General features: G+C 48.4%; 1 protein-coding gene across 1 annotated transcript in view; it reads right to left on the reverse strand.

The window, feature by feature from the left end:
- LOC308130996 (uncharacterized protein) overlaps positions 1-15430 on the reverse strand; it is a 112869-nt gene that overhangs the window by 16248 nt on the left and 81191 nt on the right. Inside the window, exons 3-4 of the mRNA XM_080521204.1 lie at positions 4416-4511; positions 2238-2272 (exon numbers count right to left, since the gene is read on the reverse strand). Coding sequence (XP_080377330.1) covers positions 2238-2272; positions 4416-4511 — 131 coding nt within the window. The remainder of the gene's footprint in view (positions 1-2237; positions 2273-4415; positions 4512-15430) is intronic.

Raw genomic sequence — 15430 nt, forward strand, 5'->3', positions numbered from 1 at the left:
TCAGTAACTCAGTCAGTCACTCGGTAACTCTGTCAGTAACTCTGTAATTAAGTCACTCAGTAACTCAGTCAGACACTCAGTAACTCAGTCAGTCACTCAGTAACTCTGTAACTCAGTGAGTAACTCAGTCAGTCACTCAGTAATTCAGTCACTCAGTCAGACACTCAGCAACTCAGTCAGACACTCAGTAACTCAGTCAGTCACTCAGTAATTAAGTCATTCAGTAACTCAGTCAGACACTCAGTAACTCAGTCAGTCACTCAGTAATTAAGTCATTCAGTAACTCAGTCAGACACTCAGTAACTCAGTCAGTCACCCAGTAACTCTGTAATTCAGTCACTCAGTCAGGAATTCAGTCAGTCAGTAACTCACTCTGTCACTCAGTAATTCAGTCAGTCAGTAACTCACTCAGTAATTCAGTCAGTCAGTAACGCAGTCCGTCACTCAGTAATTCAGTCACTCAGTAACTCAGTCAGTCAGTCAGTAACTCAGTCACTCAGTAACTTTGTAATTCAGTCAGTCAGCCAGTCAGTCAGTCAGTAACTCAGTAACTGTAATTCAGTCACTCAGTCAGGAATTAAGTCACTCAGTAACTCTGTAATTCAGTAATTCAGTCAGTCAGTGAGTCAGTCAGTTAGTCAGTCACTCAGTCAGTCAGTCAGTCAATCAGTCAGTCAGTCAGTAACTCAGTCAGTCAGTTAGTCAGTAACTCAGTCAGTCAGTAACTCAGTCAGTCAGTCAGTCAGTTAGTCAGTCAGTTAGTCAGTCAGTTAGTCAGTCAGTCACTCAGTCAGTCAGTCAGTAACTCAGTCAGTGACTCAGTCAGTCAGTCAGTCAGTCAGACACTCAGCAACTCAGTCAGACACTCAGTAACTCAGTCAGTCACTCAGTAATTAAGTCATTCAGTAACTCAGTCAGACACTCAGTAACTCAGTCAGTCACTCAGTAATTAAGTCATTCAGTAACTCAGTCAGACACTCAGTAACTCAGTCAGTCACCCAGTAACTCTGTAATTCAGTCACTCAGTCAGACACTCAGTAACTCACTCTGTCACTCAGTAATTCAGTCAGTCAGTAACTCACTCAGTAATTCAGTCAGTCAGTAACGCAGTCCGTCACTCAGTAATTCAGTCACTCAGTAACTCAGTCAGTCAGTCAGTAACTCAGTCACTCAGTAACTTTGTAATTCAGTCAGTCAGCCAGTCAGTCAGTCAGTAACTCAGTAACTGTAATTCAGTCACTCAGTCAGGAATTAAGTCACTCAGTAACTCTGTAATTCAGTAATTCAGTCAGTCAGTGAGTCAGTCAGTTAGTCAGTCACTCAGTCAGTCAGTCAATCAGTCAGTCAGTCAGTAACTCAGTCAGTCAGTTAGTCAGTAACTCAGTCAGTCAGTAACTCAGTCAGTCAGTCAGTCAGTTAGTCAGTCAGTTAGTCAGTCAGTTAGTCAGTCAGTCACTCAGTCAGTCAGTCAGTGACTCAGTCAGTCAGTCAGTCAGTCAGACACTCAGCAACTCAGTCAGACACTCAGTAACTCAGTCAGTCACTCAGTAATTAAGTCATTCAGTAACTCAGTCAGACACTCAGTAACTCAGTCAGTCACTCAGTAATTAAGTCATTCAGTAACTCAGTCAGACACTCAGTAACTCAGTCAGTCACCCAGTAACTCTGTAATTCAGTCACTCAGTCAGGAATTCAGTCAGTCAGTAACTCACTCTGTCACTCAGTAATTCAGTCAGTCAGTAACTCACTCAGTAATTCAGTCAGTCAGTAACGCAGTCCGTCACTCAGTAATTCAGTCACTCAGTCAGTCAGTCAGTAACTCAGTCACTCAGTCACTCAGTAACTTTGTAATTCAGTCAGTCAGCCAGTCAGTCAGTCAGTAACTCAGTAACTGTAATTCAGTCACTCAGTCAGGAATTAAGTCACTCAGTAACTCTGTAATTCAGTAATTCAGTCAGTCAGTGAGTCAGTCAGTTAGTCAGTCACTCAGTCAGTCAGTCAATCAGTCAGTCAGTCAGTAACTCAGTCAGTCAGTTAGTCAGTCACTCAGTTAGTCAGTCAGTCAGTCAGTCAGTCAGTCAGTCACTCAGTCAGTCAGTCAGTCACTCAGTTAGTCAGTCAGTCAGTCAGTCAGTTAGTCAGTCAGTCAGTCAGTCAGTCAGACACTCAGTCAGTCAGTCAGTCAGTCAGTCAGTCAGTCAGTTAGTTAGTCAGTCAGTCAGTCAGTCAGGACTCACTGGACTGTGGTAGGTGATGTAGGTCACTTCCTCCTCTGAAAAGAGACAAAGAAAGAGACAAGTCGTCATGTTAAGACAGAGACAAGGACACAACAGACCTCTGTGTGTGACGCTGCCCCCGTCCTCCAGGGGGGGCAGGACAGTCAGTCCTCTGTGTGTAACGCTGCCCCCGTCCTCCAGGGGGGGCAGGACAGTCAGTCCTCTGTGTGTGACGCTGCCCCCGTCCTCCAGGGGGGGCAGGACAGTCAGTCCTCTGTGTGTGACGCTGCCCCCGTCCTCCAGGGGGGGCAGGACAGTCAGACCAGCAGGCGGCGCAGTGCAGTGGTGACGTAGTGTGGAACATTTCATTTCATGTGTTCACAAGACGAACTGAGAACCTCAGTTCTCCTTGTGTTGATGTGGTGAATCTTGTTGAACAAGAAAAACAAACCTGGACTTTCTTTTTACATCTTGTTGCAACTAAAGACACTAAAATGACTTGAATTCTAAATCTGCAGCCTTTAATTCAGACGTCAAAACAGTGAATGTCTGCTTGTGAAAATATGGACAAAACCCAGAAACAGCAGGAACCCAGAGCTTTAGTTAGCCAGAGCTGTAGTTACCCAGAGCTTTAGTTACCCTGAGCTGTAGTTGCACTGAGCTTTAGTTACCCTGAGCTGTAGTTCCCCTGAGCTTGTTACCCAGAGCTGTAGTTACCCAGAGCTGTAGTTACCCACAGCTCTAGTTATCCAGAGCTTTAGTTACCCTGAGCTGTAGTTCCCCTGAGCTTTAGTTACCCTGAGCTTTAGTTACCCTGAGCTGTAGTTCCCCTGAGCTTGTTACCCAGAGCTGTAGTTACCCACAGCTGTAGTTACCCACAGCTCTAGTTACCCAGAGCTGTAGTTACCCACAGCTCTAGTTATCCAGAGCTTTAGTTACCCTGAGCTGTAGTTCCCCTGAGCTTTAGTTACCCTGAGCTTTAGGTACCCAGAGCTGTAGTTACCCACAGCTCTAGTTATCCAGAGCTTTAGTTACCCTGAGCTTTAGTTACCCAGAGCTGTAGTTCCCCTGAGCTCTAGTTACCCAGAGCTTTAGTTACCCTGAGCTGTAGTTCCCCTGAGCTTTAGTTACCCTGAGCTGTAGTTGCACTGAGCTTTAGTTACCCTGAGCTGTAGTTCCCCTGAGCTTGTTACCCAGAGCTGTAGTTACCCAGAGGTCGAGTTACCCAGAGCTTTAGTTACCCAGGGCTCTAGTAACCCAGGGCTCTAGTTACCCAGCACTCTAGTTACCCAGAACTTTGGTTACCCAGGGCTCTAGTAACCCAGGGCTTTATTTACCCAGAGCTCCAGTTACCCAGTCCTTGAGTTACCCAGAGCTTTAGTTAACCATAGCTCTAGTTAGTCAGAGCTTTAGTTACCCAGTGCTCCATTTACCCAGAGATTTAGTTACTCAGAGCTTTAGTCCCCCAGAGCTTTATTTACCCAGAGATTTAATTACTCAGAGCTTTAGTTACCCAGAGCTCTAGTTACCCAGAGCTCTAGTTACCCAGGGCTCCAGTTACCCAGAGCTTTAGTTATTCAGGGCTTTAGTAACCCAGAGCTCTAGTTACCCAGAGCTGTGGTTACCCAGAGCTGTAGATACCCAGAGCTGTAGTTACCCACAGCTTTAGTTACCCAGAGCTGTAGTGACCCAGAGCTGTAGTTACCCAGAGCTTTATTTACACAGAGCTTTGGTTACCCAGGGCTTTAGTTACCCGGATATCTAGTTACCCAGAGCTCCAGTTACCCAGAGCTTTATTTGCCCAGAGATCTAGTTACCAAGAGCTCTAGTTACCCAGAGCTTTATTTGCCCAGAGCTTTAGTTACCAAGAGCTCTAGTTACCCAGAGCTTTATTTGCCTAGAGCTTTAGTTACCAAGAGCTCTAGTTACCCAGAGCTTTATTTGCCTAGAGCTTTAGTTACCAAGAGCTCTAGTTACCCAGAGCTTTATTTGCCTAGAGCTTTAGTTACCAAGAGCTCTAGTTACCCAGAGCTTTAGTTACCAAGAGCTCTAGTTACCAAGAGCTTTATTTGCCCAGAGCTTTAGTTACCCAGAGCTCTAGTTACCTAGAGCTTTAGTTACCCAGAGCTCTAGTTACCCAGAGCTCTAGTTACCCAGAGCACTAGTTACCCAGAGCTCTAGTTACTCAGAGTTAGTTACCTTCCTCTCTGTAGTAAGTCTTGTCGGAGGACGGCTGCTCTTGTCGCTCCTTCATGGCTTCTTCCAGCTTCCTCTCATACAGTTTCCGAGTGGAATCTAAAGTTACATGAAGACTTTATTACATCAAACGAGAAGATTACTGAAGACCAGTTTCAAGCTGAATTACAGAAGATTACAGTTACTCTGGTGAGTCGTTTATCATTTAAAGAAGCTCTGTAACATTCCTACATAATTTCATTGACTCAACATTTGTTTGGGATTTGTAAAGTCACTAGAGCAGCAGTAGAGTCACTAGAGGAGCTGTAGAGTCACTAGAGAGTAGATGTAGAGTCACTAGAGGAGCAGTAGAGTCACTAGAGAGTAGTTGTAGAGTCACTAGAGGAGCTGTAGAGTCACTAGAGAGGAGCTGTAGAGTCACTAGAGGAGCAGTAGAGTCACTAGAGGAGCAGTCGAGTCACTAGAGAGGAGCAGTAGAGTCACTAGAGGAGCAGTAGAGTCACTAGAGGAGGTGTAGAGTCACTAGAGGAGCTGTAGAGTCACTAGAGAGGAGCTGTAGAGTCACTAGAGGAGCTGTAGAGTCACTAGAGAGGAGCTGTAGAGTCACTAGAGGAGCAGTAGAGTCACTAGAGAGGAGCTGTAGAGTCACTAGAGGAGCAGTAGAGTCACTAGAGAGGAGCAGTAGAGTCACTAGAGAGGAGCAATAGAGTCACTAGAGGAGCAATAGAGTCACTAGAGGAGCAGTAGAGTCACTAGAGGAGCAGTCGAGTCACTAGAGAGGAGCAGTAGAGTCACTAGAGGAGCTGTAGAGTCACTAAAGGAGCAGTAGAGTCACTAGAGAGGAGCAGTAGAGTCACTAGAGAGGAGCAGTAGAGTCTCTAGAGGAGCAGTAGAGTCACTAGAGGAGCAGTAGAGTTACCAGAGAGGAGCAGTAGAGTCACTAGAGCAGCAGTAGAGTCACTAGAGAGGAGCAGTAGAGTCACTAGAGAGGAGCAGTAGAGTCACTAGAGGAGCTGTAGAGTCACTAGAGAGGAGCAGTAGAGTCACTAGAGAGGAGCAGTAGAGTCACTAGAGGAGCTGTAGAGTCACTAGAGGAGCAGTAGAGTCACTAGAGAGGAGCAGTAGAGTCACTAGAGGAGCAGTAGAGTCACTAGAGGAGCAGTAGAGTCACTAGAGAGGAGCAGTAGAGTCACTAGAGGAGCAGTAGAGTCACAAGAGGAGCAGTAGAGTCACTAGAGAGGAGCAGTAGAGTCACTAGAGGAGCTGTAGAGTCACTAGAGAGGAGCAGTAGAGTCTCTAGAGGAGCAGTAGAGTCACTAGAGAAGCAGTAGAGTCACTAGAGGAGCAGTAGAGTAACTAGAGAAGCAGTAGAGTCACTAGAGGAGCAGTAGAGTCACTAGAGAAGCAGTAGAGTCACTAGAGGAGCTGTAGAGTCACTAGAGGAGCAGTAGAGTCACTAGAGGAGAAATAGAGTGACTAGAGGAGCAGTAGAGTCACTAGAGGAGCAGTAGAGTCACTGGAGGTGCAGTAGAGTCACTAGAGAGGAGCAGTAGAGTCACTAGAGAGGAGCAGTAGAGTCACCAGAGGAGCAGTAGAGTCACTAGAGAGGAGCAGTAGAATCACTAGAGGAGCAGTAGAGTCACTAGAGAGGAGCAGTAGAGTCACTAGAGGAGCAGTAGAGTCTCTAGAGCAGCAGTAGAGTCACTAGAGCAGCAGTAGAGTCACTAGAGAGGAGCAGTAGAGTCACCAGAGGAGCAGTAGAGTCACTAGAGAGGAGCAGTAGAATCACTAGAGGAGCAGTAGAGTCACTAGAGAGGAGCAGTAGAGTCACTAGAGGAGCAGTAGAGTCTCTAGAGCAGCAGTAGAGTCACTAGAGCAGCAGTAGAGTCACTAGAGAGGAGCAGTAGAGTCACTAGAGCAGCAGTAGAGTCACTAGAGAGGAGCAGTAGAGTCACTAGAGCAGCAGTAGAGTCACTAGAGCAGCAGTAGAGTTACCAGAGAGGAGCAGTAGAGTCACTAGAGGAACAGTAGAGTCTCTAGAGCAGCAGTAGAGTCACTAGAGAGGAGCAGTAGAGTCACTAGAGAGGAGCAGTAGAGTCACTAGAGGAGCTGTAGAGTCACTAGAGAGGAGCTGTAGAGTCACTAGAGAGGAGCAGTAGAGTCACTAGAGGAGCAGTAGAGTCACTAGAGGAGCAGTAGAGTCACTAGAGAGGAGCAGTAGAGTCACTAGAGGAGCAGTAGAGTCACAAGAGGAGCAGTAGAGTCACTAGAGAGGAGCAGTAGAGTCACTAGAGGAGCAGTAGAGTCTCTAGAGGAGCAGTAGAGTCACTAGAGAAGCAGTAGAGTCACTAGAGGAGCAGTAGAGTAACTACAGAAGCAGTAGAGTCACTAGAGGAGCAGTAGAGTCACTAGAGAAGCAGTAGAGTCACTAGAGGAGCTGTAGAGTCACTAGAGGAGCAGTACAGTCACTAGAGGAGAAATAGAGTGACTAGAGGAGCAGTAGAGTCACTAGAGGAGCAGTAGAGTCACTGGAGGTGCAGTAGAGTCACTAGAGAGGAGCAGTAGAGTCACTAGAGAGGAGCAGTAGAATCACTAGAGGAGCAGTAGAGTCACTAGAGAGGAGCAGTAGAGTCACTAGAGGAGCAGTAGAGTCACTAGAGGAGCAGTAGAGTCACTAGAGAGGAACAGTAGAGTCACTAGAGGAGCAGTAGAGCCACTAGAGAGGAGCAGTAGAGTCTCTAGAGCAGCACTAGAGTCACTAGAGAGGAGCAGTAGAGTCACTAGAGGAGAAATAGAGTGACTAGAGGAGCAGTAGAGTCACTAGAGGAGAAATAGAGTGACTAGAGGAGCAGTAGAGTCACTAGAGAGGAGCAGTAGAGTCACTAGAAAGGAGCAGTAGAGTCTCTAGAGGAGCAGTAGAGTCACTAGAGGAGCAGTAGAGTCACTAGAGAGGAGCAGTAGAGTCACTAGAGGAGAAATAGAGTGACTAGAGGAGCAGTAGAGTCACTAAAGAGGAGCAGTAGAGTCACTAGAGAGGAGCAGTAGAGTCTCTAGAGGAGCAGTAGAGTCACTAGAGGAGCAGTAGAGTCACTAGAGAGGATCAGTAGAGTCACTAGAGAGGAGCAGTAGAGTCTCTAGAGGAGCAGTAGAATCTCTAGAGCAGCAGTAGAGTCACTAGAGAGGAGCAGTAGAGTCACTAGAGAGGAGCAGTAGAGTCACAAGAGGAGCAGTAGAGTCACTAGAGAGGAGCGGTAGAGACACTAGAGGAGCAGTAGAGTCACTAGAGAGGAGCAGTAGAGTCACTAGAGGAGCAGTAGAGTCACTAGAGAGGAGCAGTAGAGTCACTAGAGAGGAGCGGTAGAGTCACTAGAGGAGCAGTAGAGTCACTAGAGAGGAGCAGTAGAATCTCTAGAGCAGCAGTAGAGTCACTAGAGAGGAGCAGTAGAGTCACAAGAGGAGCAGTAGAGTCACTAGAGGAGCTGTAGAGTCACTAGAGAGGAGCAGTAGAGTCACTAGAGGAGCGGTAGAGTCACTAGAGAGGAGCAGTAGAGTCACTAGAGGAGCAGTAGAGTCACTAGAGGAGCTGTAGAGTCACTAGAGAGGAGCAGTAGAGTCACAAGAGGAGCAGTAGAGTCACTAGAGAGGAGCAGTAGAGTCACTAGAGGAGCAGTAGAGTCACAAGAGGAGCTGTAGAGTCACTAGAGAGGAGCAGTAGAGTCACAAGAGGAGCAGTAGAGTCACTAGAGCAGCAGTAGAGTCACTAGAGAGGAGCGGTAGAGTCACTAGAGGAGCAGTAGAGTCACTAGAGAGGAGCAGTAGAGTCACTAGAGGAGCAGTAGAGTCACTAGAGAGGAGCAGTAGAGTCACTAGAGAGGAGCGGTAGAGTCACTAGAGGAGCAGTAGAGTCACTAGAGAGGAGCAGTAGAATCTCTAGAGCAGCAGTAGAGTCACTAGAGAGGAGCAGTAGAGTCACTAGAGGAGCAGTAGAGTCACTAGAGAGGAGCAGTAGAGTCACTAGAGAGGAGCAGTAGAGTCACTAGAGGAGCTGTAGAGTCACTAGAGAGGAGCAGTAGAGTCACAAGAGGAGCAGTAGAGTCACTAGAGGAGCTGTAGAGTCACTAGAGAGGAGCAGTAGAGTCACAAGAGGAGCAGTAGAGTCACTAGAGGAGCTGTAGAGTCACTAGAGAGGAGCAGTAGAGTCACTAGAGGAGCGGTAGAGTCACTAGAGGAGCTGTAGAGTCACTAGAGAGGAGCAGTAGAGTCACAGGAGGAGCAGTAGAGTCACTAGAGGAGCTGTAGAGTCACTAGAGGAGCTGTAGAGTCACTAGAGGAGCAGTAGAGTCACAAGAGGAGCAGTAGAGTCACTAGAGGAGCAGTAGAGTCACAAGAGGAGCAGTAGAGTCACTAGAGGAGCTGTAGAGTCACTAGAGAGGAGCAGTAGAGTCACTAGAGGAGCGGTAGAGTCACTAGAGAGGAGCAGTAGAGTCACTAGAGGAGCAGTAGAGTCACTAGAGGAGCTGTAGAGTCACTAGAGAGGAGCAGTAGAGTCACAGGAGGAGCAGTAGAGTCACTAGAGGAGCTGTAGAGTCACTAGAGAGGAGCAGTAGAGTCACAAGAGGAGCAGTAGAGTCACTAGAGGAGCTGTAGAGTCACTAGAGAGGAGCAGTAGAGTCACTAGAGGAGCGGTAGAGTCACTAGAGAGGAGCAGTAGAGTCACTAGAGGAGCAGTAAAGTCACTAGAGAGGAGCAGTAGAGTCACTAGAGGAGCAGTAGAGTCACTAGAGAGGAGCAGTAGAGTCACTAGAGGAGCTGTAGAGTCACTAGAGAGGAGCAGTAGAGTCACTAGGGAGGAGCAGTAGAGTCTCTAGAGGAGCAGTAGAGTCACTAGAGGAGCAGTAGAGTCACTAGAGAGGAGCTGTAGAGTCACTAGAGAGGAGCAGTAGAGTCACTAGAGTAGCTGTAGAGTCACTAGAGAGGAGCTGTAGAGTCACTAGAGAGGAGCAGTAGAGTCTCTAGAGGAGCAGTAGAGTCACTAGAGAGGAGCAGTAGAATCTCTAGAGCAGCAGTAGAGTCACTAGAGAGGAGCAGTAGAGTCACTAGAGAGGAGCAGTAGAGTCACAAGAGGAGCAGTAGAGTCACTAGAGGAGCTGTAGAGTCACTAGAGAGGAGCAGTAGAGTCACTAGAGGAGCGGTAGAGTCACTAGAGAGGAGCAGTAGAGTCACTAGAGGAGCAGTAGAGTCACTAGAGGAGCTGTAGAGTCACTAGAGAGGAGCAGTAGAGTCACAGGAGGAGCAGTAGAGTCACTAGAGGAGCTGTAGAGTCACTAGAGAGGAGCAGTAGAGTCACAAGAGGAGCAGTAGAGTCACTAGAGGAGCTGTAGAGTCACTAGAGAGGAGCAGTAGAGTCACTAGAGGAGCGGTAGAGTCACTAGAGAGGAGCAGTAGAGTCACTAGAGGAGCAGTAAAGTCACTAGAGAGGAGCAGTAGAGTCACTAGAGGAGCAGTAGAGTCACTAGAGAGGAGCAGTAGAGTCACTAGAGGAGCTGTAGAGTCACTAGAGAGGAGCAGTAGAGTCACTAGGGAGGAGCAGTAGAGTCTCTAGAGGAGCAGTAGAGTCACTAGAGGAGCAGTAGAGTCACTAGAGAGGAGCTGTAGAGTCACTAGAGAGGAGCAGTAGAGTCACTAGAGTAGCTGTAGAGTCACTAGAGAGGAGCTGTAGAGTCACTAGAGAGGAGCAGTAGAGTCTCTAGAGGAGCAGTAGAGTCACTAGATGAGCTGTAGAGTCACTAGAGAGGAGCAGTAGAGTCACTAGAGGAGAAATAGAGTGACTAGAGGAGAAGTAGAGTCACTAGAGAGGAGCAGTAGAGTCACTAGAGGAGCAGTAGAGTCACTAGAGAGGAGCAGTAGAGTCTCTAGAGCAGCAGTAGAGTCACTAGAGAGGAGCAGTAGAGTCATTAGAGAGGAGCAGTAGAGTCACTAGAGGAGCTGTAGAGTCACTAGAGGAGCAGTAGAGTCACTAGAGAGGAGCAGTAGAGTCACTAGAGGAGCAGTAGAGTCACTAGAGAGGAGCAGTAGAGTCACTAGAGAGGAGCTGTAGAGTCACTAGAGGAGCAGTAGAGTCACTAGAGAGGAGCAGTAGAGTCACTAGAGAGGAGCAGTAGAGTCACTAGAGAGGAGCAGTAGAGTCACAAGAGGAGCAGTAGAGTCACTAGAGAGGAGCAGTAGAGTCACTAGAGAGGAGCAGTAGAGTCACTAGAGGAGCTTTAGAGTCACTAGAGGAGCAGTAGAGTCACTAGAGAGGAGCAGTAGAGTCACTAGAGAGGAGCAGTAGAGTCTCTAGAGGAGCAGTAGAGTCACTAGAGAGGAGCAGTAGAGTCACTAGAGGAGCTGTAGAGTCACTAGAGAGGAGCAGTAGAGTCACTAGGGAGGAGCAGTAGAGTCTCTAGAGGAGCAGTAGTGTCACTAAAGGAGCAGTAGAGTAACTAGAGAGGAGCAGTAGAGTCACTAGAGGAGCAGTAGAGTCTCTAGAGCAGCAGTAGAGTCACTAGAGAGGAGCAGTAGAGTCACTAGAGGAGCAGTAGAGTCACTAGAGAGGAGCAGTAGAGTCTCTAGAGCAGCAGTAGAGTCACTAGAGAGGAGCAGTAGAGTCACTAGAGGAGCAGTAGAGTCACTAGAGAGGAGCAGTAGAGTCACTAGAGGAGCAGTAGATTCTCTAGAGCAGCAGTAGAGTCACTAGAGGAGCTGTAGAGTCACTAGAGAGGAGCAGTAGAGTCACAAGAGGAGCAGTAGAGTCACTAGAGAGGAGCAGTAGAGTCACTAGAGGAGCTGTAGAGTCACTAGAGAGGAGCAGTAGAGTCACTAGGGAGGAGCAGTAGAGTCTCTAGAGGAGCAGTAGAGTCACTAGAGGAGCAGTAGAGTCACTAGAGAGGAGCTGTAGAGTCACTAGAGAGGAGCAGTAGAGTCACTAGAGTAGCTGTAGAGTCACTAGAGAGGAGCTGTAGAGTCACTAGAGTAGCTGTAGAGTCACTAGAGAGGAGCTGTAGAGTCACTAGAGAGGAGCAGTAGAGTCTCTAGAGGAGCAGTAGAGTCACTAGAGAGGAGCAGTAGAATCTCTAGAGCAGCAGTAGAGTCACTAGAGAGGAGCAGTAGAGTCACTAGAGAGGAGCAGTAGAGTCACAAGAGGAGCAGTAGAGTCACTAGAGGAGCTGTAGAGTCACTAGAGGAGCAGTAGAGTCTCTAGAGCAGCAGTAGAGTCACTAGAGAGGAGCAGTAGAGTCACTAGAGGAGCAGTAGAGTCACTAGAGAGGAGCAGTAGAGTCTCTAGAGCAGCAGTAGAGTCACTAGAGAGGAGCAGTAGAGTCACTAGAGAGGAGCAGTAGAGTCACTAGAGGAGCAGTAGAGTCACTAGAGAGGAGCAGTAGAGTCACTAGAGGAGCAGTAGATTCTCTAGAGCAGCAGTAGAGTCACTAGAGGAGCTGTAGAGTCACTAGAGAGGAGCAGTAGAGTCACTAGAGGAGCAGTAGAGTCACTAGAGAGGAGCAGTAGAGTCACTAGAGAGGAGCAGTAGAGTCACAAGAGGAGCAGTAGAGTCACTAGAGAGGAGCGGTAGAGTCACTAGAGGAGCAGTAGAGTCACTAGAGAGGAGCAGCAGAGTCACTAGAGGAGCAGTAGAGTCACTAGAGCAGCAGTAGAGTCACTAGAGAGGAGCTGTAGAGTCACTAGAGAGGAGCAGTAGAGTCACAAGAGGAGCAGTAGAGTCACTAGAGCAGCAGTAGAGTCACTAGAGAGGAGCGGTAGAGTCACTAGAGGAGCAGTAGAGTCACTAGAGAGGAGCAGTAGAGTCACTAGAGGAGCAGTAGAGTCACTAGAGAGGAGCAGTAGAGTCACTAGAGGAGCAGTAGAGTCACTAGAGAGGAGCAGTAGAGTCACTAGAGGAGCTGTAGAGTCACTAGAGAGGAGCAGTAGAGTCACAAGAGGAGCAGTAGAGTCACTAGAGGAGCTGTAGAGTCACTAGAGAGGAGCAGTAGAGTCACAAGAGGAGCAGTAGAGTCACTAGAGGAGCTGTAGAGTCACTAGAGAGGAGCAGTAGAGTCACAAGAGGAGCAGTAGAGTCACTAGAGGAGCTGTAGAGTCACTAGAGAGGAGCAGTAGAGTCACTAGAGGAGCGGTAGAGTCACTAGAGAGGAGCAGTAGAGTCACTAGAGGAGCTGTAGAGTCACTAGAGAGGAGCAGTAGAGTCACAGGAGGAGCAGTAGAGTCACTAGAGGAGCTGTAGAGTCACTAGAGAGGAGCAGTAGAGTCACAAGAGGAGCAGTAGAGTCACTAGAGGAGCTGTAGAGTCACTAGAGAGGAGCAGTAGAGTCACTAGAGGAGCGATAGAGTCACTAGAGAGGAGCAGTAGAGTCACTAGAGGAGCAGTAAAGTCACTAGAGAGGAGCAGTAGAGTCACTAGAGGAGCAGTAGAGTCACTAGAGATGAGCAGTAGAGTCACTAGAGGAGCTGTAGAGTCACTAGAGAGGAGTAGTAGAGTCACTAGGGAGGAGCAGTAGAGTCTCTAGAGGAGCAGTAGAGTCACTAGAGGAGCAGTAGAGTCACTAGAGAGGAGCTGTAGAGTCACTAGAGAGGAGCAGTAGAGTCACTAGAGTAGCTGTAGAGTCACTAGAGAGGAGCTGTAGAGTCACTAGAGAGGAGCAGTAGAGTCTCTAGAGGAGCAGTAGAGTCACTAGAGAGGAGCAGTAGAATCTCTAGAGCAGCAGTAGAGTCACTAGAGAGGAGCAGTAGAGTCACTAGAGAGGAGCAGTAGAGTCACTAGAGGAGCAGTAGAGTCACTAGAGAGGAGCAGTAGAGTCACTAGAGAGGAGCAGTAGAGTCACTAGAGGAGCTGTAGAGTCACTAGAGAGGAGCAGTAGAGTCACAAGAGGAGCAGTAGAGTCACTAGAGGAGCTGTAGAGTCACTAGAGAGGAGCAGTAGAGTCACAAGAGGAGCAGTAGAGTCACTAGAGGAGCTGTAGAGTCACTAGAGAGGAGCAGTAGAGTCACAAGAGGAGCAGTAGAGTCACTAGAGGAGCTGTAGAGTCACTAGAGAGGAGCAGTAGAGTCACTAGAGGAGCGGTAGAGTCACTAGAGAGGAGCAGTAGAGTCACTAGAGGAGCAGTAGAGTCACTAGAGGAGCTGTAGAGTCACTAGAGAGGAGCAGTAGAGTCACAGGAGGAGCAGTAGAGTCACTAGAGGAGCTGTAGAGTCACTAGAGAGGAGCAGTAGAGTCACAAGAGGAGCAGTAGAGTCACTAGAGGAGCTGTAGAGTCACTAGAGAGGAGCAGTAGAGTCACTAGAGGAGCGGTAGAGTCACTAGAGAGGAGCAGTAGAGTCACTAGAGGAGCAGTAAAGTCACTAGAGAGGAGCAGTAGAGTCACTAGAGGAGCAGTAGAGTCACTAGAGAGGAGCAGTAGAGTCACTAGAGGAGCTGTAGAGTCACTAGAGAGGAGCAGTAGAGTCACTAGGGAGGAGCAGTAGAGTCTCTAGAGGAGCAGTAGAGTCACTAGAGAGGAGCAGTAGAGTCACTAGAGAGGAGCAGTAGAGTCACTAGAGGAGCTGTAGAGTCACTAGAGAGGAGCAGTAGAGTCACAAGAGGAGCAGTAGAGTCACTAGAGAGGAGCAGTAGAGTCACTAGAGAGGAGCAGTAGAGTCACTAGAGGAGCTGTAGAGTCACTAGAGGAGCAGTAGAGTCACTAGAGAGGAGCAGTAGAGTCACTAGAGAGGAGCAGTAGAGTCTCTAGAGGAGCAGTAGAGTCACTAGAGAGGAGCAGTAGAGTCACTAGAGGAGCTGTAGAGTCACTAGAGAGGAGCAGTAGAGTCACTAGGGAGGAGCAGTAGAGTCTCTAGAGGAGCAGTAGAGTCACTAAAGGAGCAGTAGAGTCACAAGAGAGGAGCAGTAGAGTCACTAGAGAGGAGCAGTAGAGTCACTAGAGGAGCTGTAGAGTCACTAGAGAGGAGCAGTAGAGTCACAAGAGGAGCAGTAGAGTCACTAGAGGAGCTGTAGAGTCACTAGAGAGGAGCAGTAGAGTCACAAGAGGAGCAGTAGAGTCACTAGAGGAGCTGTAGAGTCACTAGAGAGGAGCAGTAGAGTCACAAGAGGAGCAGTAGAGTCACTAGAGGAGCTGTAGAGTCACTAGAGAGGAGCAGTAGAGTCACTAGAGGAGCGGTAGAGTCACTAGAGAGGAGCAGTAGAGTCACTAGAGGAGCAGTAGAGTCACTAGAGGAGCTGTAGAGTCACTAGAGAGGAGCAGTAGAGTCACAGGAGGAGCAGTAGAGTCACTAGAGGAGCTGTAGAGTCACTAGAGAGGAGCAGTAGAGTCACAAGAGGAGCAGTAGAGTCACTAGAGGAGCTGTAGAGTCACTAGAGAGGAGCAGTAGAGTCACTAGAGGAGCGGTAGAGTCACTAGAGAGGAGCAGTAGAGTCACTAGAGGAGCAGTAAAGTCACTAGAGAGGAGCAGTAGAGTCACTAGAGGAGCAGTAGAGTCACTAGAGAGGAGCAGTAGAGTCACTAGAGGAGCTGTAGAGTCACTAGAGAGGAGCAGTAGAGTCACTAGGGAGGAGCAGTAGAGTCTCTAGAGGAGCAGTAGAGTCACTAGAGAGGAGCAGTAGAGTCACTAGAGAGGAGCAGTAGAGTCACTAGAGGAGCTGTAGAGTCACTAGAGAGGAGCAGTAGAGTCACAAGAGGAGCAGTAGAGTCACTAGAGAGGAGCAGTAGAGTCACTAGAGAGGAGCAGTAGAGTCACTAGAGGAGCTGTAGAGTCACTAGAGGAGCAGTAGAGTCACTAGAGAGGAGCAGTAGAGTCACTAGAGAGGAGCAGTAGAGTCTCTAGAGGAGCAGTAGAGTCACTAGAGAGGAGCAGTAGAGTCACTAGAGGAGCTGTAGAGTCACTAGAGAGGAGCAGTAGAGTCACTAGGGAGGAGCAGTAGAGTCTCTAGAGGAGCAGTAGAGTCACTAAAGGAGCAGTAGAGTCACAAGAGAGGA

The sequence above is a fragment of the Blennius ocellaris genome (assembly GCF_963422515.1).
Source record: "Blennius ocellaris genome assembly, contig: SUPER_5_unloc_1, whole genome shotgun sequence".
Lineage (NCBI taxonomy): Eukaryota > Metazoa > Chordata > Actinopteri > Blenniiformes > Blenniidae > Blennius > Blennius ocellaris.